This window comes from Cuculus canorus, chromosome 12 (assembly GCF_017976375.1).
Source record: "Cuculus canorus isolate bCucCan1 chromosome 12, bCucCan1.pri, whole genome shotgun sequence".
Lineage (NCBI taxonomy): Eukaryota > Metazoa > Chordata > Aves > Cuculiformes > Cuculidae > Cuculus > Cuculus canorus.
Genome location: NC_071412.1, coordinates 735620 through 761889, shown reverse-complemented (window position 1 = coordinate 761889; position 26270 = coordinate 735620). Strand labels below are relative to the sequence as shown.

The following is a 26270-nucleotide window of genomic DNA, read 5'->3' as shown; positions in this document are numbered from 1 at the left end:
ATAGATGCAGTGATTGGCGGGGTGGAATGCTCAGGGCTTCTCTGTGCCTCTCTGGGAAGGGGAGCCATAAGGGAATGCAGGGATAGGATGAGGGGGAACAGTTTTGAGCTGAAAGAGGAGAGATTGAGATGACATCTTAGGGAGAAATGTTTTGCTGTGAGGGTGGGGAGGCCCTGGAACAGGTCCCTGGAGGGGTTCCAGGCCAGGTTGGATGGGGCTTGGAGCCCCTGATCCAGTGGGAGGTGTCTGTGCTCATGGCAGAGGGTGGGACTGGATGGGATTCAAGGTCCCTTCCAACCCAAACCGTTCTGTGATTCCATGATGCTGGGCTGGCAACAGGCGAGCTGCCACGTGCAGATCTGGGGCCAGATGGGTCCCAACTGGAGTTTGTTGAGCTGTGTATGGAAGAAGACCCTCCAGTCCTCGGCACAGGGAAGTTCCCACCACTGAGCCATGGGATGGGTGCATCTGAGCCCTGTAAAAAGGGCTCATGAAACTCCCTGGAAGAGCAGTAAATCTCTGTACTAAGCTGTTGCTGACGTGTTAATGCTCCTCAGGTAACTCGTAAAGATGCTGGAGGGCTGTATGGCTCTGAATGCTTTGTAGAGGAGCGGCGTGGGTAGCGTTGGATTCCTGGAGCCTGCACCACCCCGCTCTCTCTTGGCAGCCACCCCCTCGGCAGGGTTTGTCCTTCCACCAGCTCCTCGCCTCCACGAGTAAGAGCCCAGTAGCCGCTGCCATGAGTGCACGGAGCTGTATCTCATACAACACGCTCCCTTAAGCCCTTCCAGCCCCAAATCCATTGTCCCGAGCCTGGCCCCAAGACCCTCCCACTGCCCTGAGGAGCTCAGCCAGTCTGCAGAGGAGTGGGGTGCTGGGAGTCGGGGCACTGGGATGTACCTGGGGCTCCAGAGGTCCCCTAGAAGGGGGGAGCACTGTGGGATCTGGTCCTGAGCATCCTTGGAGCAAATCAGGTGTGAGGGAGGATGTAGGGGCTGAGCTGAGGGGGTTCAGCCCCTCAATAGCGTTGCCCCACACGCTACCATCTGGGTTTCGCTTGTGCTTCAGGGTGATGCACCGTGCGACTGCAGGAACCAGCCCAGAAAAATTCAGGTTTGCAGGTTTTCTGCCCGTCTGTGCCATGACGCAGCCTTCTGTGAGCAGCACACTTCTGTCTCGTGTGACACAAGACCAGGCAAAATTAGGGACTGTTATGAATCAGAACAATCCAGGGTGGTGCATCACAAACGACTGGCAGTGCCTGGGATGCTCCGCAATGCTAGGAGCCGCAGCACAGCGTGAGCACAGCCGTGCAAGCTCCTGGCACGGACCAGCCTCCGCCGGGAACGCTCCCTATTGTCCTGCTCAGTCGCGTAATCAACATTAATAGTGGTAATGAAATTAATAACTACCCTACAGCCCAGCTGTGTGTGGGAGGCAATGCTGTGCTTACCTGTGGTTCCTCCAGCATTTATGGAATCACAGAATCATTAAGGTTGGAAAAGCCCTCTCAGCTCATCCAGGCAAACCGTCAGCCCAACCCCACCGTGCCAACAAAATCATGTCCCGAAGTGCCACATCTACACATTTTTTTAACCCCTTCAGGGATGGAGACTCCACCACTGCCCTGGGCCAGGGCTTCATCACTCTTTCAGTAACACTATTTTTTCTGATATCTAATCTAAATCTGCACCGGTGCAACTTGAGGCCATTTCTTCTTGTCCTATCACTGTTACTTGGGAGAAGAGCCCAGCACCCACCTCACCACAACCTCGTTACAAGGAGCTACAGAGAGTGATAAGGTCCCCCCTCAGCCTCCTTTTCCTCAGGCTAAACAACCCCAGGTCCTTCAGCTGCTCCTCGTAAGGTTTGTGCGATATATGTAATGTGTTATGTCACAGAATTTGAAGACAGAGAACTAAGTCCTTAGCAAGTGTTCAGCAGCAAATGCCTTTGCGTGGTGTGTGCAACAGACTGGGGGAAGAGTGGCTGGAGAGCTGCACGGAAGAGAAGGACCTGGGGGTAATGGTTGACAGCAACTGAACATGAGCCAGCAGTGTGCCCAGGTGGCCAAGAAGGCCAATGGCATCTTGGCTTGGATCAGAAATGGGGTCACCAGCAGGTCCAGGGAGGTTATTCTCCCTCTGTACTCAGCACTGGTGAGACCGCACCTTGAATACTGTGTTCAGCTCTCGACCCCTCACCACAAGAAGGATGTTGAGGCTCTGGAGTGTGTCCGGAGAAGAGCAACGAAGCTGGTGAGGGGCTGGAGAACGTCTGACGAGGAGCGGCTGAGAGAGCTGGGGTTGTTTAGCCTGGAGAAGAGGAGGCTGAGGGGAGACCTTATTACTCTCTACAACTGCCTGAAAGGAGGTTGTGGAGAGGAGGGAGCTGGGCTCTTCTCCCCAGTGACAGGGGACAGGACAAGGGGGAATGGCCTGAAGCTCCATCAGGGGAGGGTCAGGTTGGATATCAGAAAAAAATTCTTCACAGTAAGAGTCATTGGGCACTGGAACAGCTGCCCAGGGAGGGGGTCGAGTCGCCTTCCCTGGAGGTGTTTAAGGAACGGGTGGATGAAGTGCTGAGGGACATGGTTTAGGGAGTGTTAGGAATGGTTGGACTCAATGATCCAATGGGTCCTTTCCAACCTTGTGATTCTGTGATTCTGTGATTCTGTGTGCCAGGTTGGCGTGCGGCATTCCTGGTGCGTGCGAGCCGGGATTGCTGTGGTGTGGCTGGCGGTGGTCTCTCCACTGGAGCACTGCACCCAGCAAGACTGACCTCAAAAACTTGCCAACCTTAAGGCAGATCTAAGTCTTATTTTATAAGAGCACATAAAGATCAAAACGCAGAATATTTAAGCTGACATTATGCAATAGACAGCACTTTTAAGTTGTGATTTGTAAAGTCAGTCCAGATAATTTCCTGAAAGACATACTGCTAATGATTAATTTAGAATATGTTTAATTCAAGTTAGAGAGATCAAAGGGAAAGCTTTTCCCCCTGTAATGTCACTCGAGGTTTTACGCTTTCACCAAGTTCCATTGGACTAGGGGGGTGCCTGATTTGTCCTTCTTTGAGATTTCTCAGTGTTCAAATTGCAGAGGGAAGCATTTTGCAGCCGTTTATGCTGATATGGGGCACGAGTATTGCCCAGGGAGGGGGTCGAGTCGCCTTCCCTGGAGGTGTTTAAGGAACGGGTGGATGAAGTGCTGAGGGACATGGTTTAGGGAGTGTTAGGAATGGTTGGACTCGATGATCCAATGGGTCCTTTCCAACCTTGTGATTCTGTGATTCTGTGAGTAGGGAAACAAAAGAGCCTGGAGCAAACCCCTGCAGAACTGGCATTGGGAGGTGAGGAGGAGCATGAGTCTGGGGGTGCCCAAGTCGTGCCCTCTGCTCTTCTTGCCTAGCTGGGAAGGCTCTCACTCTCACAGCTTCCTCTGGCATTTTCCATGACTGTTGTGTGTAGGAGACGTGCCCGAGTGGGAAAGCTGGATTAGCAGGAGCGGGTGCGAGCCCTGGTGCTGCAGTGGCCGGGGCTGCCTGCAGCGGGCAGGGGCTGGCAGAGCTGCCAGCCAGGCCATGCGCCGCTGCAGCAGATTGCAGGCGTTGCGGCAGCTGCTTCGGCTCTCGGAGCCCTTCAGGTCTAATCTGGAGTCATTTACACGTATGTGTTTATTTATGTAACTAGTTTCTCCTGTGTGGTCAGTTGTTTTAACCTCTGGCTATGTCAGCTGTCCCTTTAGTTCAGCCTGTGACATAATCTTTCTAGGGCAAGAAAATAAAGTCAATATTTAATATGATTTTCTGTATAATGTGGGAGGGCATCCAGTCTGCCTGATGCACTGACCAGCCCAGCTGGGAGGGGGGTTTCGTGCCTGATGGGTGAGCAAGGCTCGGGTATTTGTTCTATGCTCGGAAGATGCTGCTCCAATTTCTCTCGAGCTCTGTGTTGCTGCTTCAGTTCTTGTTGAAGAAACGAACATTATTTAATGAAAGAACAACAACTTGCTTTAAGTCAGGAAAAAGGATTTGGATTCTGGCAGGTTTTGTTGCTCTGTTCCATCCTGTGTCCTTGTGCTGAGCCTGTCAAGCAGGCGCTGGCTGTGTTTGACAGTGATGGATGACACACGCAGAGACTCAATTAAACTATTAATAAAGTGCAATGTAGGCCACGCTTTTCCAAGTTCGGCACCTAAATCTGTATTCAGGCTCATAAATGTGTGGCCTCGTTTCCCGAGCAGCTGCCAGCGGTGCCAGCGACCGGCCAGCAGCTCCCCGCTCCGCCGAGCCTGCGCACTGGGCTCCGCACCCCTGGGTGCAGCTGCAGCAGAGCTGTGGGGTGCAAACCTGGAGGGCACTGGTCTGGGGGGAAATGTGAGGCACTGCAGCCACAGGGACCTGGCTCAGCGCTGTCTGCAGCTGCATTCCCAGTGGGAGCAGCGGCTGACAGGGACCCGCTTCCCAGCAGCATTAAACAAACCTCTCTGCACAAGGGAGCTGGGCAGGGCTGTGGGGTGAGGTAGGCGTTCAGCCCTGCTACGCTTGGGCCCCCGGAGACACTTACTTTGTCCAAGGAGTCACCCTGAGCTCAGGCTGGAGCTGAGCTGAGCTCAAACTCTGGGTTTGTGGTCCTCGAGCCATGCAAAAGGGGATATGACTGGGGGAGAGGTCATAGAGTCATAGAATCATAGAATCATAGAATAGTTTGGGTTGGAAGGGACCTTAAAGATCATTCAGTTCCAACCCCCTGCCATGGGCAGGGACACCTCCCACTGGCTCAGGCTGCCCAAGGCCCATCCAACCTGGCCTTGAACACCTCCAGGGATGGGGCAGCCACAGCTTCCCTTGGCTAAGTGTCCCAGTGCCCCACTGTTCTTATGGCGAAGAAATTCTTCCTCATGTCCAGTCTAAATCTGCCCCTCTCCAGTTTGTATCCATTCCCCCTCGTCCTACACCACAAGCCTTTATGAACAGCCCCTCTCCAGCTTCCATGTAGCCCCTTCAGGTACTGGAAGGTCCCCGCTGTCCCTCCTTCTCTCAGGGTGTCTTCTCTCCCACCATGGGCTGGCAGCTGGCTCCTCTGCGGGGTGCTCTCCACTGGCCCACCCAGGGGTGCATCCTGACCACGAGGCAGCGCTGAGGGTGGCCGTACCCACTGGCTGCATGGAAGCTGCTCCGTGGGTGCCAGTCACGTGCAGCCACAGCGTGTTGAAGCCTTGTGGCAGTGGTGCCCAGCCTGCATCTTGCCAGCGGCCGCGGCTGCAGGGCTGCAGCAAACCCCGCTGCCTGCGCAGGCGTCTGCAGGGGCCGAGCAGCAGCAGTGACCCAGCCTGGCGCAGGGCCGGCTGCCGGCAGCTGAAATACAGGGTTCGATAGCCGAGTGTAAGAATGGGAATCTCTCATGTTTCCCAATACCCGGTGCGTTTGGACATTGTAGGAAGGGTAAGCAGGGGTTTTGCCCCTTGCCCTGTGGGGAGGTGAAGGGAATGCAGGAGAGGTGATTTTGGGGCTTGTAGCTCTGTACTGTCAGTGTTGTTTGTGCCGGCTGGCAGGACTTGCTGCCTGCAGGGAGGTCTTGTTTGTTTATGGCCTCAGCATCTCCCAAGGACTGGGCTGGTTTTGGCAGGGCTGCTGCCCGCTCAGCTCCAGCCCATCTCCCCGGCCGTGCTGTGGCTGCAAAACGCTTCGGCTGCCGCAGCGTGAGCTCTCCCAGCACCACTCTCAACACTTTCCTGCTACTTCACCTGCTTTCTGCCCAGGAGAGCTCTCTCAAGTCTCTGTTTCCACACCAAGGAGAATTGCGTAAAGGCTGGATAATAAATTAGGGAGGAAGGTGAGTCAGCGGAGCTGAGCCAGGCTGGGGTTTGCTGCGGTGCTCAGCTGGCTGCTGTCCCCAGCTGCAGGCTCCGCAGGACGGCTCGGGGCTGCTCCGCTCTAGCAGCAGGGTCCAAGAGCCCAGCGCCGTTTTACTTCAGCGTGAGCCAAGTGAGGTTCGGTGAGCCTTTTGCTGACAGGCTGCGATGTCGGGCAAAGCCACAGACCTCGTTATTGACCTAGAGGGGATTTGCAAACCACAGATCAGAGGAATCTCATGACCGCAGCCGCCCATGGGGTTGGAGCAGTTGGGCAGAGCCCGCTGCGGGCGTGCTGCATGCTCTTGTGGGGGCACTCAGCTGCAGAAACTTCATCTTGAATGCACCTTGTCTGCTCCAACAAAGCTCTTCTGGAGTCGGTTCTCTTGAGTGTGCACATAGCCTACAGGGACACGGGTACAAACCTAAATGGAGGGGGCTCTGTTTGATCTGCAGAGCTGTGGTGCTTCTGAGAGAGAAGAATGTGCCTGTGCCTCTCGGCACAGGAAGAGACGTCTGGACACCTGCAAGCAAGGGTGGTGCAGGGAAGAGCAGGGGCTCACTCCCAGGGCTGTGCCTGTGCCTTGGCAGCAGATGCTGAGGCTGCAGGGACGAACCTTGGAGGCAGTCAGTGGATCTTCTCCATTGCCTCTGGGTGTTTTGGCGAGGCTGCCATGAGCACAAAGGTCTAGGAGGTGCAGGTGCCGGAGTGAGGGGAGGCTTGGGATACGGCCACAACAGTAGCAGCCCCACAGCAGAAGGCAAAGACATGGTCACCAGCAGGATTTCCAAAGGATGCTTCACCTCAATGATGGCTTTGAGGCCATCATCTTGGAGCGACAAGCCTCAGTGACCATCCCCTCCCTCTTGGCCAAGGTTCATAGTACAGCTGCGAGGTCTTCTCCCTGCCCAATGTAGGTGCTGCCTGTTCTTCCCCATCCATCTGTCTGGGCTGGAGCTGGAGTGGGCACCACACACCCTGTGTCCCCCCAGCCCTTTCCTCTGTGCTGCACAGATGATTCTTCCGCTGCCTTCGGTGCGTGGCTGCCCAAGATGCTCTGTGAGGCTGTTGTGTCTGGCCGGGTGCCAGCGCTGCAGCAGCCGGGTGAGCAGGACAGGCTCTCCCTGCACCCAGGCAGAGGTTGCAGCCCGGGAGCCAGGACAGGTCCTGCTGCAGTGGTTCTGCCCGAGCTCGCTGCCTTGCATCCCTTTGTTGGACCCTGCCAGGCTCCGGCACTGCCGCCGAGACAAACGTTGTAGCTGCTGCATGACTGCAGCCTGGGCTTCACAGCTCTCCAAACAAAGCTACTGCAGTCCCCAGCTCCAGGAATGGGTTAATGCCAGAACCGCGGGGTTCCCCAATTGCACAGCCTGTGTCTGCGGAGTGATTATTTGATCAGATAATGCAGGTATCAAATGTATTTGTCAGGGCAGTAGAAACCTGTGTTATCTGAAGGAGGCAGCGGCAACTGTCAGGAGTAGCCTTTGATCTGCAGAGACACGGTGCTGTAAAGCAGGGCTCCCATCGATTGCAAGGTAAAGCATCTCCCTTCACCTGCAGCACTGAAGGCTGGCAGACTGAGGGGCCGGATCCTGCCCACGCACCCCCATCAGCCAGGGCACCTCACTACATTTGCTGTGCCATAGAGAGACGGAGACAGCAGGGTCCGAATGATTTTGCCTCTTCTGCCTATCTGAACTTAGGTGAGTTCCCAGGGCTGCGTCACCTAGTTTAAGCTTGTCATAAATCAGTAAAATACTGGTTTTGATCCCAAACTTGACACAGACTGAGGGGATCCGACTCGGCATCGCTGAGCCTCAGGGGCTAAGTCCACTGCAGAGACTCAGCACAGAGCTGCTGCCACTGGGATGGATCCTGTGGGCAGCTCCACTGAGCAGAGTGAATACTTGGAGTGTCTCAGCGTTCTTGTCTTCAATAGCACAAAAGGGCATGGGAGAAATGCTAAAACCAGGCAGGTTAGTGCTGGACTCATGCTGTAGTGCCAGACCCAGAAAAGGCATTTAAAAGATTGAGGAGAGGGCAAAAACAATGAGCTGAGGGTGAGCTGTGCCATTCCTGTAGACAGGGAATCCAACAGGAGTCACAGCGGCAACAAGGCTGCGACCTTGCTGATCTGGGAACAATGACCAAAGGAACAGACCCCCACATTCACAGCTTCCCCGTCCTATGTTTCGCTGCAACTCAAGTTATAGGGGCATTCCCAGACAGACTCTGACCTTGATCACAATTGCCTTTATAATTGTAGAATACCTGGGGCGTTTTTGGCGTTCAGGCTGTGTTTGGGGCAGTTGCTCTTCTGACCCGTTCACACGCTGGCTGCGCTCTCGCTGCATGCTCTGCCCAGGAAACTTCACCTCCGCAGTGCTGTGCAGCTGGACACAGCTTAGTTGTCCAAGCAGATGTGGGTTTGGTTGGTGCTGTGGTTCCTGGTGAAGCCTGGGCAGCCCCAGCACCCAGCCTGTGCACAGGGTGGATGGGGACAGGGGATGGGGGCGATACAGGGTCTTGCTCCCAGATGCTGTCGGGCTGCCCCTCGGGTGGGCTGGGCAATGGGTTTTTAAGCTGAAAATGTCACTGCTGAAGCACCAGGGAAGTTGGTGCGATTTGCACCATCCTCAGTGTCACCTTACACGTTTTGGACCCTTCACTGCCCCCCTGCAGTGCCCCGGCTCCTCTGCTCCACTGCCATCGTCCTGATGCTTTGTAAGTGAGTTTCTTTGTCTTGCAGAGAGATGCCAAGGGCCAGTACCTGTTTGACCTTCTCTGCCACCACCTGAACCTGTTGGAGAAGGACTACTTTGGCATTCGGTTTGTGGACCCAGACAAGCAAAGGGTGAGAGTTTTTCCTGCCCAGGCTGGCTGTTGGGGTTTCTTGCAGCTCGCGGGTGTCAGACTCGTCCTTGCTGCTGCAGCCGAGAACCAGAGTGTAAGGCAAAGAATTTCAGTTTAGGCAGTGATGAGGGGCTCTTTCCCAGCAATTCTCGCTACTTGTGCTGCGGAGTAGGGACGAGCCATGGATTGTGTACCCTTGGCACAGGCACCGCGTGGGAGAGCCCTGTGGGGATTTTTCTCAGAGCATCCTCTCCTGTAACAAGTGGGTGGGCAGAAGGAGAAGAGCACAGGGTCCATGTTTTGTCCAAACTACTGCAAGGAGAGGATGTTTCTCTGCTGTTGCGTGTGATGGGTCAGTGTCCAGGGCCGGATCCTGCTTCTCCTGCACTCTGGATGCCAAGTCCGAAGGCGGAAGCTGCCTGCAGTGACATGGGAGCCCAGGGGAGAGAGAGAGGAACAGAGGCAGAGCTGGCACACTTGGTGATGCCCAGGACACTCTGACCGGTGATTTCCTTCTCCTGGAAGCAATCCGATCCAGTTCCGGCTGGGAGGGCTGAGGCAAGAGCCGTTGCCCACCTTTGGGCAGCATTCCAGGATGGGACTGCCTGGGGGAGATCCCTGGATGTGAGAGCCAGCCCCAGTGCTGCGGCTCCTGGACACAACAGGCTGGCAAAGAGCTGCCTGGATTTAGTGTCTCGTCAACTCGAAGAGCTGCGTTTAAGCCTGTGATGAACTAAGCTGTCACTTCAGTCTGTTATTTCTGATGTATAAGTCGATATTGCTTATCGAAAACAAGCTCTGCTGGTGCCTGACTGTGCTGGGGGGGCACAGCGAGTGGGGCCGGACTCTGCTTTGCCTGGGGCTGGACTGGGAGCCACAGCCTGCAGCGCGCACCGGGCACGGCTCCAGCTCCTACCGGGACGAAGTGTGGCAGAGCGAAAACCTCTCCATTTGGAAGCATGTCCAGGAGGAGCCCATGCGCTGCCCAGGGGGGCTGAGGCGAGGGAGATCACAAAGAATCACAAGGTTGGAAAAGACCCATTGGATCATCGAGTCCAACCATTCCTAACACTCCCTAAACCATGTCCCTCAGCACTTCATCCACCCGTTCCTTAAACACCTCCAGGGAAGGCGACTCGACCCCCTCCCTGGGCAGCTGTTCCAGTGCCCAATGACTCTTACTGTGAAGAATTTTTTTCTGATATCCAACCTGACCCTCCCCTGACGGAGCTTCAGGCCATTCCCCCTTGTCCTGTCCTCTGTCACTTGGGAGAAGAGCCCAGCTCCCTCCTCTCCACAACCTCCTTTCAGGTAGTTGTAGAGAGTAATAAGGTCTCCCCTCAGCCTCCTCTTCTCCAGGCTAAACAACCCCAGCTCTCTCAGCCGCTCCTCGTAAGACGTTCTCCAGCCCCTCACCAGCTTCGTTGCTCTTCTCTGGACACACTCCAGAGCCTCAACATCCTTCTTGTGGTGAGGGCCCAGAACTGAACACAGTATTCGAGGTGCGGTCTCACCAGTGCCGAGTACAGAGGGAGAATCACCTCCCTGGACCTGCTGGTGACCCCATTTCTGATCCAAGCCAAGATGCCGTTGGCCTTCTTGGCCCCCTGGGCACACTGCTGGCTCATGTTCAGTTGCTGTCAACCATTACCCCCAGGTCCTTCTCCTCCGTGCAGCTCTCCAGCCACTCTTCCCCCCGTCTGTAGCGCTGCATAGGGTTGTTGTGCCCCAAGTGCAGGACCCGGCATTTGGCCTTGTTGAACCTCACGCCATTGGCCTCAGCCCAGAGATGTAGCTGTGGAGAGTGCAGAGATTCCACCAAGTGAGGAAACAGAGAGCAAAAGACCCTGCCTCCTTGCTGGCACTTCCCGGTGCTCCGTTGCGTGTCCCACGGGTGGCGATGCCAGCTCTAAGACCGTTCCAGCCTAGTCCAAAAGACAACGGCGCTTCTTCCCAGGGTGGTGGGGACTGTCATGACCTGGATGTTCCCTTGGCACTGCAGTAGATTCCTGGGAGTGGGGCAGCTATTCCAGGAACCATTCCTGTCACCATCCCAGTGCGCTGGGAGTGCTTGCTGCCAGCGACCATAGGATCCCTCGGGGCTGCCTCACACCCCAGGCTTCCCAAAACCTCCTGCATCAGGAGCTGTGTCTGCACAGGGAGGTGCCTCTGCCCAGCACCACTCCTGGGGCTGCCACAAGGTCGCGGCTGGGCGCCGAGGAAGCACAACCACCCACCTGGCACCAGCAGAGCCCGACTGTGCCACTGCCTTGGGGGATGCCAAGAGGGGATGCGGAGAGCTTGGTTTTCTCTGGGGCCAAGCAGAGAAAAAGGCATCAGATGAGGAGGATGGGGCTCAGGACCTGCTCAGACCCTGCTTTGGCTGCGGGCTGGGGCTGCAGCCCCTCCGCTTCTGCTGAGCAGCTCCTCAGTTCTGCCACAAAGTGTGATTTTATTTCAAGCAGCGGGGTTTCTTTATTTCCTTAATTTTGCCCAGAAGAGTCAATGTCATTAACTGAAAACATTTGTTTGAGTTGCTTTAATTACCCTCTTTTTTTCCTTTCAGCATTGGCTGGAGTTCACCAAGTCAGTAGTGAAGCAGATGAGGGGTAAGTGCTGTGGGCCGACATCCTGGGGAAGCGTTGCGTGCTCTCTTCGGTTCAGATACAATTCCATCCTCCCCAATCCTTGCTCTCTGGGGTCAATTCCCAGCACATCTCCTAGAAAATAAAAAAAAAGGGCCTTGTTGGTTATCCCCAAAGCTGTCCTGCTGGGTCAAAGAGGGATCAGCCTCCGCTGCCCCAGTGCTATCTCAGCTGCCGTGGGGCTTTGCCAGAGATCAGGAGAGAGATGATGGGAATGAGCAAATGGGCCCCACTCAGCGAGTGGGGAGTGGGTTGTTTGGCGGCAAACAGTTCTGTGGGAGCTTCCTCATGGCACTACCGGGGACATCCCCTGCCCCAATGGCCATCACAGCGATAAGCAACCCCTCACCCCTCTGCTCCGCCTGTGCCAAGGGCGGCTGGGTGCGTTTGAGGGTAGCGGGGAGGGCTGGTGAGACCCCCAGCAACACCCAGCTGCCTCCTCGAGCTGAGCTGTTCAAGAGGATGGAGGGGACAAGCCTTGTCATCGGGTGACTGCAGTATCGCTGCTCTCCCTGCAGCCCAGCCTCCCTTCACCATGTGCTTCCGCGTGAAGTTTTATCCCACGGACCCCGCTGCGCTGAAGGAGGAGATCACCAGGTAAGACGCCGGCACGCAGGCACCTGCCAGACCGGGCAACGAGGGCTCAGCTGAGGTGGGAACACACCCTGCTGAGCTTTGCTTTATGGTCAAGACAGAGCAACAACCATTTAGGTTTCCCAACAAGCCTGGATGTTCCAGGGTTGTCCCAGCAGTGGTGGAAAAGGTATGGGAATGCTCACCCATGCTCTGGAGCCTCTGTGCCTGGTGGGGAGCACTCCCTGTGGGTCTAATCCTACTGACTCGTTTTTCGGCTGCAGTCAGCTACAAACCCTGCGTTGCCAGGGCAGCTTGCCCTGCGCACAACACTGTCAGCTGTAACGTCCAGCACGGCTCTGGTACCATCCTGCCCCTGTGGAACAGCTCCTGGGCTGCCCTTCCCTGCAGTTCTCCAAAATCCTCCTTCCAGCTGGAAACCCTGGGGCCAGCCAGTGTGGGAAGGAGGATGCAGGCGAAAACAAAACTTCTCCTGCAAGAGAAGTTCTTCTTGTGCCGGGGGAAGTTTAAATTGGATATTAAGAAGAATTCCTTTACCAAAAGAGTGGCGAAGCCTTGGCAGAGGCTGCCCGGGATAGTGGGGAAGTCTCCATCCCTGGAGGGGTTCAAAAACTGTGTAGGTGTGTCACTTTGGAACACGGTTTAGCAGGCATGGTGGGGTTGTGTTGATGATGGTTGGCGTGGATGATCTTAGAGATCTTTTCTAACCTTAATGAATCTATGATTATAAGAGTCTGACTTCTGCTGACACTCCTGCAGCTTCTGAATCAGCTGTTAGAGCCACTGCCTCAGCACATCCTCAGCTCAGGGTGTCACGATGCATGCTTGCTCTGCTGGGAAGGGTTTGAGTGTCTCCAGTTTCCTTGATGTCCCCTGGAAGCACTTAGCCACATCCCTTTTACGGAAGGGGCATGAATGCTCTGGGAGCAACTGCCGATAAAGTGCGATGCAGAAACTTGACAGCGCTTCTCTCGAGTTTCTATCTTTAGAGGCTCTTCATGCCGCTCTTCCTGCCAGAAGGAAGGACATGAAGAGTACTTGCGGAGAAATTGCAGCTGCTTTGGAAAACACACCCTGACTGTGGATCTCTGGACACAACAGCCCTGGTTGCCTGCTGGGGCGTGGAGGGTCGGGTTCTGCCCAAGGGAGCTGGGCTGGTGTCTTCACTAAAGGCTTCTGCATTTTAACCCTGGGGCCTTTGGCCATTATTGCTGCAAATAACCCTCAGCTGTCTTTGCAAGGGGTTTGTCAGCGAGAGGGAAGGGATTCTGCCCCTCTGCTCCTCTCTGGTGAGACCCCACCTGGAGCCCTCTGTTTGCTTCTGGAGTCCTCAGAGCAGGAAGGACACGGAGCTGTTGGAGCAAGTCCAGAGGAGGCCACAGAGATGATCCAAGGGCTGGAGCACCTCCTGTACGAGGACAGGCTGAGAGAGTTGGGGTTGTTCAGCCTGGAGAAGATAAGGCTGTGGTGAGAGCTTAGAGCAGCTCCCAGCACTGAAAGGGGCTACGGGAAAGCTGGGGAGGAGGTCTTGATCACAGAGTGCAGGGAAAGGACGAGGGGGAATGGTTTTGAGATGAAAGAGGGGAGATTGAGATGAGATCTTAAGGAGAAATATTTTCCTGTGAGGGTGGGGAGGTCCTGGCCCAGGTTGCCCACAGCAGTGGTGGCTGCCCCATCCCTGGAGAGGTTCAAGGCCAGGTTGGATGGGGCTTGGAGCCCCTGATCCAGTGGGAGGTGTCCTTGCTCGTGGCAGGGGGTGGGACTGGATGGGCTTTGAGGTCCCTTTCAACCCAAACCATTCTGTGATTCTATGAATGTACAAAACTTGTGAAAGCTTTGCTCATGTTTCACGGAAGGACACAAAAGTCAAAACTAAAAAGTCCTTATGATGTCCTTTGGAAGCCTGAGAAAGTTCTGGTTCTTTAGGTTTGACCTCAGACAGGAGGTGCAGATGAGGAGGAAAGCATTTGGAAAGAGCCCTGTGCACATTCATTGGGCACCTGCTTAGAAGTGCCTTCACGTCCGAAATGCCGGTGCTCCTGCTGCTGCCAGCACATGGGCTGTAATCAGCTTTTGTGGAGAGGATTGGTCTGGTTTTTTGCACAGGCACATTGTAGGGGACCCACAGAAGCTCCCGGGAATAGTTCCACATGGATCCATCTCCTTGCTTGGCTTAAGAGACGTTTATTCACTTTGCAGATTTACCTTTGCTCCCATCGGGCTGTAATTTCAATGTGAAATGGGAATGACTGCGTTTCTGAGCAGTGACGGCCATTGTGTGGGCACCGAGCTGCACAAACAGCAATTAATTGTGTTTCCTCCCTTTAATCAGAGCTTAGCAAACATCTGCAGTTGTGGAGCACAGTGAGGAGGATTGAAATGAAGGGCAGGGATTTACCCTTGGAGGGTGGGAGTGGACACAAGAGCATCAGGGTGGGGGGTGGGGGGAACGCCAGAGTGTCCAGCTTGGCCCCTGGGTGCCTGGTGAAGGACTCAGGGTGAGCATCTCACCTCCTGGTGCCTGCACATCCTTCATCCTTCTCCTTGTGGGCTCCTGGGGACAGAGCTAGCCTGGGATCTCACTGGTTCAAGCTCAGACTTCTTCAATGTCCTCATCCCAGAGCCCAGCGCTCCCCCGGGAAGCTCCCCTTTCCAGGGGATATTTGCAAGGCTTTGGAAAACCTGTGTGGCCCCTGCTGACCGTTTCTGTGGATCTACAGCCCTTCTGGGCCAAAAGGGAATGGGGGATTCTGTGATGGGGTGTGCACGAAGGGCTGGGGCGCTGGCAGGGTTAAACCCATGATATCGTGCGTGTTCTGAGAGGTCGGGGCTGGCGCCGGGCGAGGCTGCTGGCAGTGTTTGCCAGCACAAACTGGGCTCTCCATCCTGGCTGGTCCTACATGAGGCACCCCGGATGCTGAGAGATGAGGCGGGTGATGATCCAGAGGCGATGGCAGGGACTGGGAGCAGAGGAACATGTTCTCCTGCCCATGAATAAAGCATGAGCCCGGCTTCAGGGCTGCAGCCACCCTGGCTCCTTTTGTGCCCTGCAGCTGGTGTAAGTGCAGGGCTGTGCAGCCCAGCCAGGCTCAGGCCGTCAGGGTCCAGGCTGATGGTCCCCCCAACCCCCTGGATCTCCCCTAGATGCCCACAGCTCCCTCACACACCAGGCTGAGGCCCCGTGTAGGTGGGCCGTCCGTGCTCGCAGCCATTCGAGCTGCGGCTGCACTTGCAGCTGAAACCTGGGCTTAAAATTCAGTTTCCCATGGACCGAGTACACTTTAGCATCTTAATTTCTCTTTAATATATTTTATCTGTGAAAATTAGTGGTTTATCTCATCATAAATATGGATTTGAGCAATGGAGCATGACAGAGAGATTGCAGAGCGCGAGTCTGATTATTTAAACACATTTCTCGGTGCTCCCATTTCCATTTTGCTCCTTCACTCGACGACTTATGCTTTACCATTCAAAGGTTCTCCTCAATGCTTTGCCACATGACTCAGCCCAAACTGTTGCTGAGGTTTAAATTTATTCAAATATGTGATTTTCCCAACATAATTTATCTTTCCTGGGCTTTGGTGCATGGAGATAGAGATGGGCAAATGCCAGAGGTGGCTCACTCTGGGTGACGTGGTGCTGACCATCATCAAGCACGGAGGAGGGAAGCATACACAGAGAGCCGGGAGGATACGGGAAGATGGGGAAAGGAGAAAATCACTATTCGGGGGAAGCTGAGCAACTGGGCGAAGATGCAGAATTGGGAAGCGCAGCAGTGGCTGATGGGCTCAGGACATCGAGAGCCCCTGCAGAGCATCACGCCCAGGCACCTCTGCCCCAGTGACCTCGTGATGGGCTGGGGCGGTTGTGATTGCACCGCCCGAACCTGGGTCTTCACCATCGCGCTCTACAGCTACCTGAAAGAGGGTTGTGGTGAGGTGGGTGCTGGGCTCTTCTACCCAGTAACAAATGATAGGATGAGAGGAAATGGACTCAAGTTCTGCCAGGGGAGGTTTGGATTGGATATTAGGGAAAATTTCTTTACTGGAAGAGTGGTGAAACCCTGGCAGAGGCTGCCCAGGGCAGTGGTGGGGTTAACCCTGGAGGGGTTAAAAAACCTTGTAGATGTGGCATTTTGGGAGATGGTTTAGTAGGCACGGTGAGGTTGGGCTGATGGTTGGAGTGGATTACCTGAGAGGTCTTTCCCAACCTTGACAATTCTATGGTTCTGTGATCACAAGGCACTTCAGGGTGTGACAGGCAGAAAGGAGTAGCACCTCCTTGTCTCCTAGTTTCCTCCTTTCCATGTTTTCCCTGGTGGGAATGCACATCCCGAGGGAGCTTTGTCCTTGCTAGCAGCTCTGCCCTGCTGCGTGGCCCTGCTGGTGGGGGGGCAAGATCAGTGGAGACCTTCATCAGCTCTCGGGTCGCATGCCGAGTCCAGAGCATGTGCCGTGTCCCTGTGGGCTGGAGTGAGGCTGGGACGCGTGGGTCTGAGCCCCAGTGCTGACCCTAACCTGGGGGCAGCTGCCTGGTTATTCTCACTTGCGCTCTCCTGGAAGTGTGACGTCCTGTGAATGGGCTGCTGGAGAGCCATGTTGGTGCAAGTGTCTTGTGGCAGATACTCCACAACTAAATTGCTTGTTTAGGTGATTTAAACTTTGCTTAATAAATGGACTCTTCTCTTCTGTCCTCAGGTATTTAGTCTTCCTGCAGATCAAAAGGGATCTCTACCACGGCCGTCTCCTCTGCAAGACCTCGGATGCTGCATTGTTGGCTGCCTATATCCTTCAAGGTAATGCTTTTTGACAAGATAAATTTCCTTTTCATGCTAAGTACCGATTACATTATTTCACGTACAACAGCTTGCTGCACCTAGAATACAATTGTCATCCTGCCAGCGTGGAGCTCGTGCTTCGAGGCTGTGCCTGTGCCGGGCAGTGCTGGGCTAACAGAGGGTGAGGACTGCTGTTGGGGTCTCCCCCACAGCACTGTGCTGCTGTCTGCTCCCTGATGCCTTTGGCCCCTTGGCTAATCCAGCCTGTTCTGCACTTCTCCAGCCACAGATGCAGCCCTGTGACAAAGTCCTTCCCCTCCCCGGGGCTGCGCACAGCCTGCAGGAACTCTGACAAGTGCCTGTGATGTGCGGTTGCAGACAGGGCTCAGGGTGAACTGCAGGCTCGCTGATTGCTAGAACAGATGAAAATGGCCTTGGGTAAGCTCATTGCTTGCTGCCGAGCGCCAGGGCAAAGAAAGTGCCTTTGTCAGCAAGTTGCAGAGGTGCTGATGGAGTTGGGAGCAGGAAAAACCTCCTGCCTGTTTTCCTGCTGGCGTGTCTCTGCCTGCTCTTGTCTCCACTGGCTGTGACAGGGAGAGTACCAAGGTGGCCAGTGTCACTGAGATGCTCAGCAAGGACTGTCGGGCTGTTCGGAAAGCTGGTTGTGCTGGTATGGCAACCAAGTACATCGTCATGCCATTAGCACCGTGGTGCTGGGCATGCGAATGGGCTTCCCTGCTGGAGCGTGCTCGGCTTGGTGCGATGCAGTCCTCCGGTGCCTCTGGTCACATCCTCAGGACGAGCTGAGGAGATAAGCCCCAGCAGTCAAAAAAGACAAATTTCAGTTCTGAAGTGGTTTTGGGTTATTTCAAGGTACCAGCAGCTTTCCTGCTTTTCAGTGCTTTAAGCAGGAAACATAAAAATTGATGCAACGTCTGCATTGCGCTTAGGACCTGAGGCTGGAGGGAATTAAATGAGAGCAAGGTCCTTTCATCCCCAGCGGCTGGAGGCTGCCGGGTTCTTGTAAATCCCAGCAGGAGACACCAGCTAGAGCTCAATGCCAGCAGCAATTGCTGATGGCTCCCATGGGGAGGTGGAAAGGGAGCAGAGCTGCATCAGCCTGTGCCGAGCAGAGAGCTGGGCTGAGCTCAGAAATCAGCTTGGCTTGAGCATTTCTGCATCCTGGTCTCAGGGTTAGGGCCACTGGGATTGTCTTGAGGACAGACCTCCTGTTGCTGAGCTTTTGGCTTGCCCACACTTGAAGCAGCTTCTCCAGGTGGGGATCAATCCCTGCCCACAGCCGTTGCAGGCAGTGCCACCACAGAACGGAGCTGCTGGGACAACCCATTGCCACCCAGCGGCACCTCGCCAGGCCGGGTGGTGGGAAAGGAGCTTTCCTCAATATCGCTTTACAGATTCCCAACTAATTCTATTTTTGTTAAGGCTCTGGATCTGCTGGGCCAGCAGAATTCACTCCCAGTCTTGTTCGCAGCCAGTTGGGACCCGACAAACAGCAGCAGACCTGGCAAACAGCTTGGCAAACAGCTTGAGGAATTAATAAATTTGGGACAGCGATTATCTGCTGGTGGGGGATTCCAAAGCAAATGGTGACATAAATTGGATGCAGTTAATGCTTTATAAATGCTCCTTCCCAGTGGGAAGCGTGGCCAGGTTGGAGTGGTGCTCCTGGATGCTCTGAGCCCCAGCCCTGTGCCCCAGGGCGGGTTCTGCTGGGATGAGGGTGCTCATTGTGGTCCACGTTCTGCTGTTGTTCCTGACTGGTTCTGCCTCCCACCAGCTGAGATCGGGGACTATGACCCAGGGAAGCATCCTGAAGGCTACAGCTCCAAGTTCCAGTTCTTCCCCAAGCACTCTGAGAAGCTGGAGAGGAAAATTGCAGAGATACACAAGTCAGAGCTGAGGTACGGCTGGAAAGCTTCACTGAGCGGGAGCGTTGGCTGCTGCGGGGATCACTGCACGGTTGGATTTGTTCCTCTTAGGGTGGGGAGGTCCTGGCCCAGGTTACCCAGAGAAGTGGTGGCTGCCCCATCCCTGGAGGGGTTCCAGGCCAGGTTGGATGGGGCTTGGAGCCCCTGATCCAGTGGGAGGTGTCCCTGCCCATGGCAGGGGTGGGACTGGATGGGCTTTGAGGTCCTTCCAACCCGAACCATTCCACGATTCTAATTCAGTCCTAAATTTTGCAGATAATTCCAAATTTTGGTCCTTCCTGGTGCTGCAGGGTTGGGTTTTCTCCTGCTGAATAGGGCCGGCAGGAGGAGAGAGGCTGGTGTCAGTGCTGGTCTCCTGCTGTAGGTGGATTTGCTGATGAATGCAATGGGAATTGCAATGACTGATGCCTCCTGTTAACAGAAACCCTGCAGCCGAGGACTGAGTTCCACTTTCATGTCTTCCATGGATATTCATTTCTCCTTTTCTCCTCCTGCAGCGGGCAGACACCAGCTACTTCAGAGCTGAATTTCCTCAGGAAGGCCCAGACTCTGGAGACCTACGGGGTCGACCCACACCCTTGCAAGGTAAAACACTTCTCTCAACACTCTTCCTTGGATGGAATTTCTCGCTCCAGCTGGGAGCAATCTGCCAGGGGCCACTGCCTGTCCCTGTCCCAAGTGCAGCCATTTGAGCTTCCATGCCTACAGAGCTGTGGTGTGTGGGATGCGCCGGAGCCAGCAGCCCCTTCTGGCCAAAAAAACCAGCCCGAAGCAGGCATGGGTGCTCAGAGGGGACAGGGGAGGCAGAGAGTGGTCTGAATTCCTCCCAGAGAGTGTTTTGGGAAGCCATGAGAAAGCATTTCCACATGCAAACAGCTATAAAAGACAGTGGCCCATCACTGTCTGCTGAAGCCTGTAATTTGGAGGCAGAACAAGGTTGGTGATACGTCTGAGAAAGCAGTGAGCATTAATCTGCCGGAGACAGCCTATCGCCTTGCTCTCCCCTGGCCAGGAATCCAGTTTGCTGTTTGAAATGCTTTTTATTGACTGCACGGAAGAGAAGTACCTGGGGGTGCTGGTTGACAGCCGACTGAACATGAGCCAGCAGTGTGCCCAGGTGGCCAAGAAGGCCAATGGCATCTTGGCTTGGATCAGAAATGGGGTCACCAGCAGGGCCAGGGAGGTTATTCTCCCTCTGTACTCGGCACTGGTGAGACCGCACCTCAAATACTGTGTTCAGTTCTGGACCCCTCACCACAAGAAGGATGTTGAGGCTCTGGAGCGTGTCCAGAGAAGAGCAACGAAGCTGGTGAGGGGCTGGAGAACAAGTCTGACGAGGAGCGGCTGAGAGAGCTGGGGTTGTTTAGCCTGGAGAAGAGGAGGCTGAGGGGAGACCTTATTGCTCTCTACAACTACCTGAAAGGAGGTTGTGGAGAGGAGGGAGCTGGGCTCTTCTCCCAAGTGACAGAGGACAGGACAAGGGGGAATGGCCTGAAGCTCCGTCAGGGGAGGTTCAGGTTGGATATCAGAAAAAAATTCTTCACAGTAAGAGTCATTGGGCACTGGAACAGCTGCCCAGGGAGGGGGTCGAGTCGCCTTCCCTGGAGGTGTTTAAGGAACGGGTGGATGAAGTGCTGAGGGACATGGTTTAGGGAGTGTTAGGAATGGTTGGACTCGATGATCCAATGGGTCCTTTCCAACCTGGTGATTCTGTGATTCTGTGATTCTGTGACTGCAGATGTGTGTGGCTCTCGCTGGTCCCTTTGAGTCCCACCGCGCGCAGATGGGCGCAGCGTGCAGAGCAGGGGGAGTTGTACTCTCGGGGTGGCGCCCGCTCTGTGGTCCCAGGGCTGTTAATGAATTGCATCACATAAATACCCATTGGCAGTGAATGCACCCGGCCTGCGCGGGGACTGTCCCACTTTCTGGCAGGCTGTGCCAGGCCAAAGGAGCAGAATCATCGTGGTCGTTCAGCTCTCCGCATTGCCAGCTGCATTGGGCTGTGCTGCCCTGGGAGCGATGCTCAGCACGTCTGGCTCAGCGCCAGTGCTGGGGGGGTCTGTGCTTTGCTCTTACTCCCCTTTAGGTTCAGGGAAGAGCCAAAGCAGAGCTTTGAGCAGCCCAGGGCCGGAGCTGCTGCCAGGCTGGTGCATCACCTGCGGGCTGGTTTCTACAAAGATACACAGCAATCTTCCTTTGGCTGCAAGACGGGGCTGCTGCCAGGCTGGGAGAGTTGGGGTGGTTCAGCCTGGAGAAGAGAAGGCTCCAAGGAGACCTTATAGAAACCTTCCAGTACCTGAAGGGGCTACAAGAAAGCTGGAGAGGGGCTGTTCACAAAGGCTTGTGGGGATAGGACGAGGGGAAATTGCTTTAGATTGGAGAGGGGCAGATGTAGACCAGACATGAGGAAGAAATTCTTTACAGTGAGGGTGGTGAGGCCCTGGCCCAGGTTGCCCAGGGAAGCTGTGGCTGCCCCATCTCTGGAGGGGTTCCAGGCCAGGTTGGATGGGCCTTGGGCAGCCTGAGCCAGTGGGAGGTGTCCCTGCCCATGGCAGGGGGGTTGGAATTGGATGATCTTTAAAGTCCATTCCAACTCAAACCATTCTATGATGACCTCAGACATGAGAGTTCAGGGACCACATCTTGCATTGTGCAGGGCATTGGGTTGAGGGTCAGGGCTCTCTGCTTTTGGCTATTTGCTTTTGACTGATGAAGATGGATTTTTGATCTAATGTGTATTTAAAACCAATTCATACTGCGCTCAAATTTGAAGACCTCATCACAACACTGGCTCCCTGCCGTCCCTGTCCTGTGCCAGCAGAGTAACCGAGATCCAGTGTCCTAGGTTGGAAAGCAAAGAGCAGAGATGTTGTCTCTCCTCCTGATTAAGCCAGCGAAGGGCACAACTGGGAGCAAAGTGGGGCAGTTGTACCTCTGAGCTGGGGAGATCCTGGGCACGGGGCATCCCAGCGATCATCAAATCAGCCCCATGGGCAGCACCACTCACCACTGAGACGTCCTGTGCCACGCTTTCCTTCAAGAAAACTTTGCAGACACCAAACCAGCATCGCTCTTCTGTAACCACCCGTGTAATTCCTTGCCTGCTTTTCCTGCCCAATGCACCAGAAATCCTAAGCGTGGTGTGCCCCTTCCCTTTGGCTCAGCATCCTTCGAAAGCCACCAGGACATCTTCCAGCCAAATAAGAGTCAGAGTGGCTCTAACAATCACCAAGCAGCCACAGCTGTTTCATAATATTTTTTAAACTCAGCATACATCTGTTTTTTTTTCCGTGCACACCAGTGCAGTTAATGATTGCTTCCCTGGAGTCTAGACGTTGTGATTAAGTTAAACTGCTGCCTTGCTCCATACATGACACTAATTATTTGGTTTAAACCATCGCGATGCCGCCCAGCTGCACTGGCTGCGCAGGGCTCCAAGTCAAGCATAACAGGTTTTTACCATTTTCTGGTTTAATTATCAGTGAAAGGGCTTGTGAGGCACTGCCTTCGCTCTCCAGAGCTGCTGGGTCTGGGAGCCGGGTTGCGGTTTCTCCTCATTAGTGCCGCTGAACTGGCTGCCCTGTTATTTGCTGTGAGTTTTGCTGTGTGTGCAGGGTGTCCTGGTCCGGGTGGACCTGCCAGGAGCATCTTGCTGGTAGAGCCCATTCTTGGGATTCTGCGCTACCACCTCCTTCGGGGCTGAGGTTGCCAAGGGCCTGTGAGCTTTGCCAGGTCCGCTGAGCAATTGCTGTTTTCTTCCAGGATGTGTCAGGGAATGCAGCGTTTTTGGCCTTCACTCCCTTCGGGTTTGTTGTTCTGCAGGGAAACAAGAGAGTTCACTTCATCAAGTGGTGAGTTCCCACTCTGGCACCGCCTGCAGTGCCCAGCTTGCTTGGAGCCACGCTGGCTGCTTCACTTCGGCTCGCTCAGTGCCCCCAGTGCCCATGTCTGAGCTGGGATGGGGTCCGAACAGGGAACGTGGCAGGCAGTGATGCTGCAGCAGCTGGAAAACCCATCCCATGCTCTGCACGCCCTCGCACCAGTGATCTTGCATCTCAGGAACAGGAGAAAACAGGTCCTCCTCACAGTGCCGTGTGGTCGCTGTGCTGCCAGGGCACAGGGCTCACAGGGAGGATGGTGCAGATCAGAGCCTGTGGTGGGTACCTAGAGTGTCACCTCTCTCTGCCCACCTTGGAGGATCACAGAAGCCTCTCTGGCTCCACAGCCGTACACTGGGCTACGGTCTCTCAGGACAGCACTACCCTGATCCCTAAGCCTGATGCTGGTCAGTCTGTCAGGGCTGTCCTGTACGAGCCGCAGTCTCTCTCTCTCCCTTTGCTTTGTTGCCCTCAAACTTCTTATTTTCTACATTTGTCAATGTTAACTTGCATTGTCCATGTGTTGGCCAACACACCAAAAGCTCCCCAGCCCCTCTGAACACAATGTTGTTCCTTGGTCTTTGTTGCATCTTGGATTTTGGCTGCTGAGATTGCCACCTGGTTGGTGCCCTGTGATAAGGTCCCTGGAGACCATCAGCCTCACCCCAGGGCATCCCCCTTTCCATGGGGGAGGGTTCTGAGCCCAGGCTCCTCTCACCGCCCCATGGTACCTCCCAGAGATTGAACTCAGGGTCTTGAGGCTGCCCCGCTGCTGTCCCCGAAAGACCAGCTTGTGACCTGCAGCTCCCGGCAAGCACTTTGCCCAGAGCTGCTCCTGGGATCCAGCCTCTCACCTGCCTGTCTTTGGTGTTTCAGGAACGAGGTGACCAAAATGAAGTTTGAAGGGAAGACTTTCTACTTGTATGTAAGTCAGAAAGAGGTGAGTGCTTTTCCTTACTGTGAGACTTGTCAAGTGCAGCCACGGTCGTTGCTTCAGCAGGTTCTCCATGCAGCTTCCGCATCGCCCTGTGCCTGGCTGTGCAGGGACATGGGTTTAGTGTCTTTGCCCCTCTGCCTCTCTGTTCTACTTTTGCTCCTCTGCTCCTCTCTGGTGAGACCCCACCTGGAGCCCTGCATCCAGTTCTGGAGTCTTCAGCACAGGAAGGACATGGAGCTGTTGCAGAGAGTCCAGAGGAGGCCATGGAGATGATCCAAGGGCTGGAGAACCTCCTGTACAAGGACAGGCTGAGAGAGTTGGAGTTGTTCAGCCTGGAGAAGGCTCAGGGAGACCTTAGAGCAGCTTCTAGGACTGAAAGGGGCTGCAGGAGAGCTGGGGAGGGGCTCTTGATCAGGGAGTGCAGGTACAGGATGAGCGGAATGTTTTTCAGCTGAAAGGGGGGAGATTGAAATGAGATCTTAAGGAGAAATGTTTTGCTGTGAGGGAGGGGAGGCCCTGGCCCAGGTTGCCCAGAGCAGTGGTGGCTGCCCCATCCCTGGAGGTGTTCCAGGCCAGGTCGGATGGGGCTTGGAGCCCCTGATCCAGTGGGAGGTGTCCCTGCCCATGGCAGGGGATGGGACTGGATGGGCTTTGAGGTCCCTTCCAACCCAAAGCGTTCTGTGATTCCATGGTGATGGGTGCTGCAGCTCGGTGACAGCACTGGGGTCACTTCCTGCTCCCACAGGTGCCTTGCTCCGAGCGCCAGAGCCTGCAGACGCCAGGTTAGCCCCGGGCCAGGCCATGGCGAGACCTCTGCCCTCAGCAGGTTCTCGCCCTGCCTGCCCAGCACAGCCACGTGCTGCAGTTGGGCTCACGGTGGTTGGGCTCGTGGTGGTTATCCCTAACCACCACCCTGCCCAATTAGCCCTGCTCCAGGAAACCAGCCGGGAAACCTCTGGATGAAACTGGCTGCCACGCAAGCCACCAGCATGAGATATTTTTCTAAAAAAAAATGTATTTCTGGACATTCAAAAAGGCAGAAAAAGAAGAGGGGAGCGTGGCCAGGCACTGGCGTGAACGGCTGCCCATCCCACCTGCAAAGCACCACACCGGGTGCTGGCCGGGACTCTGGCGTGCCCTGTGCACTGGGGGCTCTGGAGGAAGATCCACCCGTGTCGGTGCTGTTTCCCAGCTCCACACTCTCCACGTGTGGGCACCACTCCTCTATTCCCGTGCCAACTCCTTCTCTTTCTTCTTTAGGAAAAGAAAATCGTTCTTACATATTTTGCCCCGACGCCAGAAGCCTGCAAGCACCTCTGGAAGTGTGGGATAGAGAACCAGGCTTTCTACAAGTGAGTGCCGGGCTGCAGCAGTGTGCAGCAAAACTCAGGGATATTTTCTGCCCTGATACTCGAGGGTGGATTTTCAGAATGGCTTTGCAGGATCTGCTTGTGCTGAATCTGGCACTGCAATCCCTGCTGCAGTCCAGACAGTGCCCCGGGTGCTGTGGAAAAGCCTTCTTTGTAACTGGGAAGGTTCAAAAACTCGCAGAAATAATCTGCTTCTGAGCAATTTGGGGATGAGTAAATTATTCAGGGGAAATAGTGAAGGGACCGCAGAACCGGGGGCGGTCTGGGCTGCAGCCGTGAGCACGGGCAGCTGGGGACAGTGGCTCAAGGGACCATCGCTGTGGCTGCCTGGCTCTGGCTCACACCTGAGCACTGCCAGCTCCTGCCTGGGGAGGACGGGGAAAGGTTTTCCTCTTCCCAGGAGCTCTGGGCTCCCTGGTCCCCAGGAATCGAGGCTGCTTTTTTGCCTCTGGTTGGGTCCATTGGGATGTCAGGCAGAAAGAGAGAGGTCATGAGCTGGGCTGGGCCAAAAAAGCAGGTGGAAGGGTTTGGTTTTACCATCCCACTCATGTGGTTCTTAAAAATAGCCAGCTTTATGCTTCGTAATGAGTTTTATTTTAATCAGCGAGACGTGGGATAAAGTGTGTGATGTATTCTCTTTGGGAATACTGCAATCAGCAGGTTTCATTTCTCATTCTATTAACACGGAATGAAATTGCGATATTGCTTTACAAATCTGTTAATGATTAATCGTGTCAGGAAATTACCACGGGATTATGCACCCGGAACCGTAGACTTGTGGGCTTAGCCAAGGTGCTGCTGAGCTCCTCCTGGGACAAGGGACCGGTTCCCGTGGGACGAGGAGGTGACAGGACCAGCCCTCCTGGCGGTTTTCTTTGCTGCTGGCCGGGTTGACTGCAGCGAGTGCCAGCCTGTGTGGGATGGGCTGATGCCCTTATTCCTGCGAAGTTAGGGGTTTGGTTCCTTCCCTGGGGAGCTTCAGCCCCGTGCAGCTCCTGCATGCAGACACTCCTGGTGGCCAACGCTCCTGCTGCCAGCAGGGTCAGCCTGTGCTGGCACAGAGAGCTGGGGGTGGTGACTTGGTGGTCCAGATGCTCGTGCCCCACCAGCCAGTGCCACTGCATCTCTGCCTGTGGCTTGATTCACTCCTGGTGGTGCTTTGCATCTCCAGTGATTGTCCAGGTGCTCATGTCCCACCTGCCAGTGCTACTGGGGTGCTCACACAGCTCTTGGTGCTGTTGCAGGTTGGAGAAGTCGAGCCAGGTCCGGACAGTGTCCAGCAGCAACTTGTTCTTCAAGGGGAGCCGGTTCCGATACAGGTAAATACTGACTGTAAGTAGCAGCTACTGCATGTGATTTCGGATGCTCTGTTGGAGGTGCTGAAGCACTTCGAGGACCAGCTATGGGT

The 26270-nt window shown here is 55.0% G+C and overlaps 1 protein-coding gene across 2 annotated transcripts in view; it reads left to right on the top strand.

Moving 5' to 3' along the window:
* The window catches only part of FRMD5 (FERM domain containing 5), a 98721-nt gene that overhangs the window by 62831 nt on the left and 9620 nt on the right, over positions 1-26270 (top strand). For both annotated transcript variants that reach the window (XM_054078093.1, XM_054078091.1), the window contains exons 2-11: positions 8609-8713; positions 11279-11321; positions 11876-11954; positions 16649-16746; positions 18527-18650; positions 19175-19262; positions 22440-22528; positions 23432-23495; positions 24753-24844; positions 26107-26181. In XM_054078093.1, coding sequence (XP_053934068.1) covers positions 8609-8713; positions 11279-11321; positions 11876-11954; positions 16649-16746; positions 18527-18650; positions 19175-19262; positions 22440-22528; positions 23432-23495; positions 24753-24844; positions 26107-26181 — 857 coding nt within the window. The remainder of the gene's footprint in view (positions 1-8608; positions 8714-11278; positions 11322-11875; positions 11955-16648; positions 16747-18526; positions 18651-19174; positions 19263-22439; positions 22529-23431; positions 23496-24752; positions 24845-26106; positions 26182-26270) is intronic.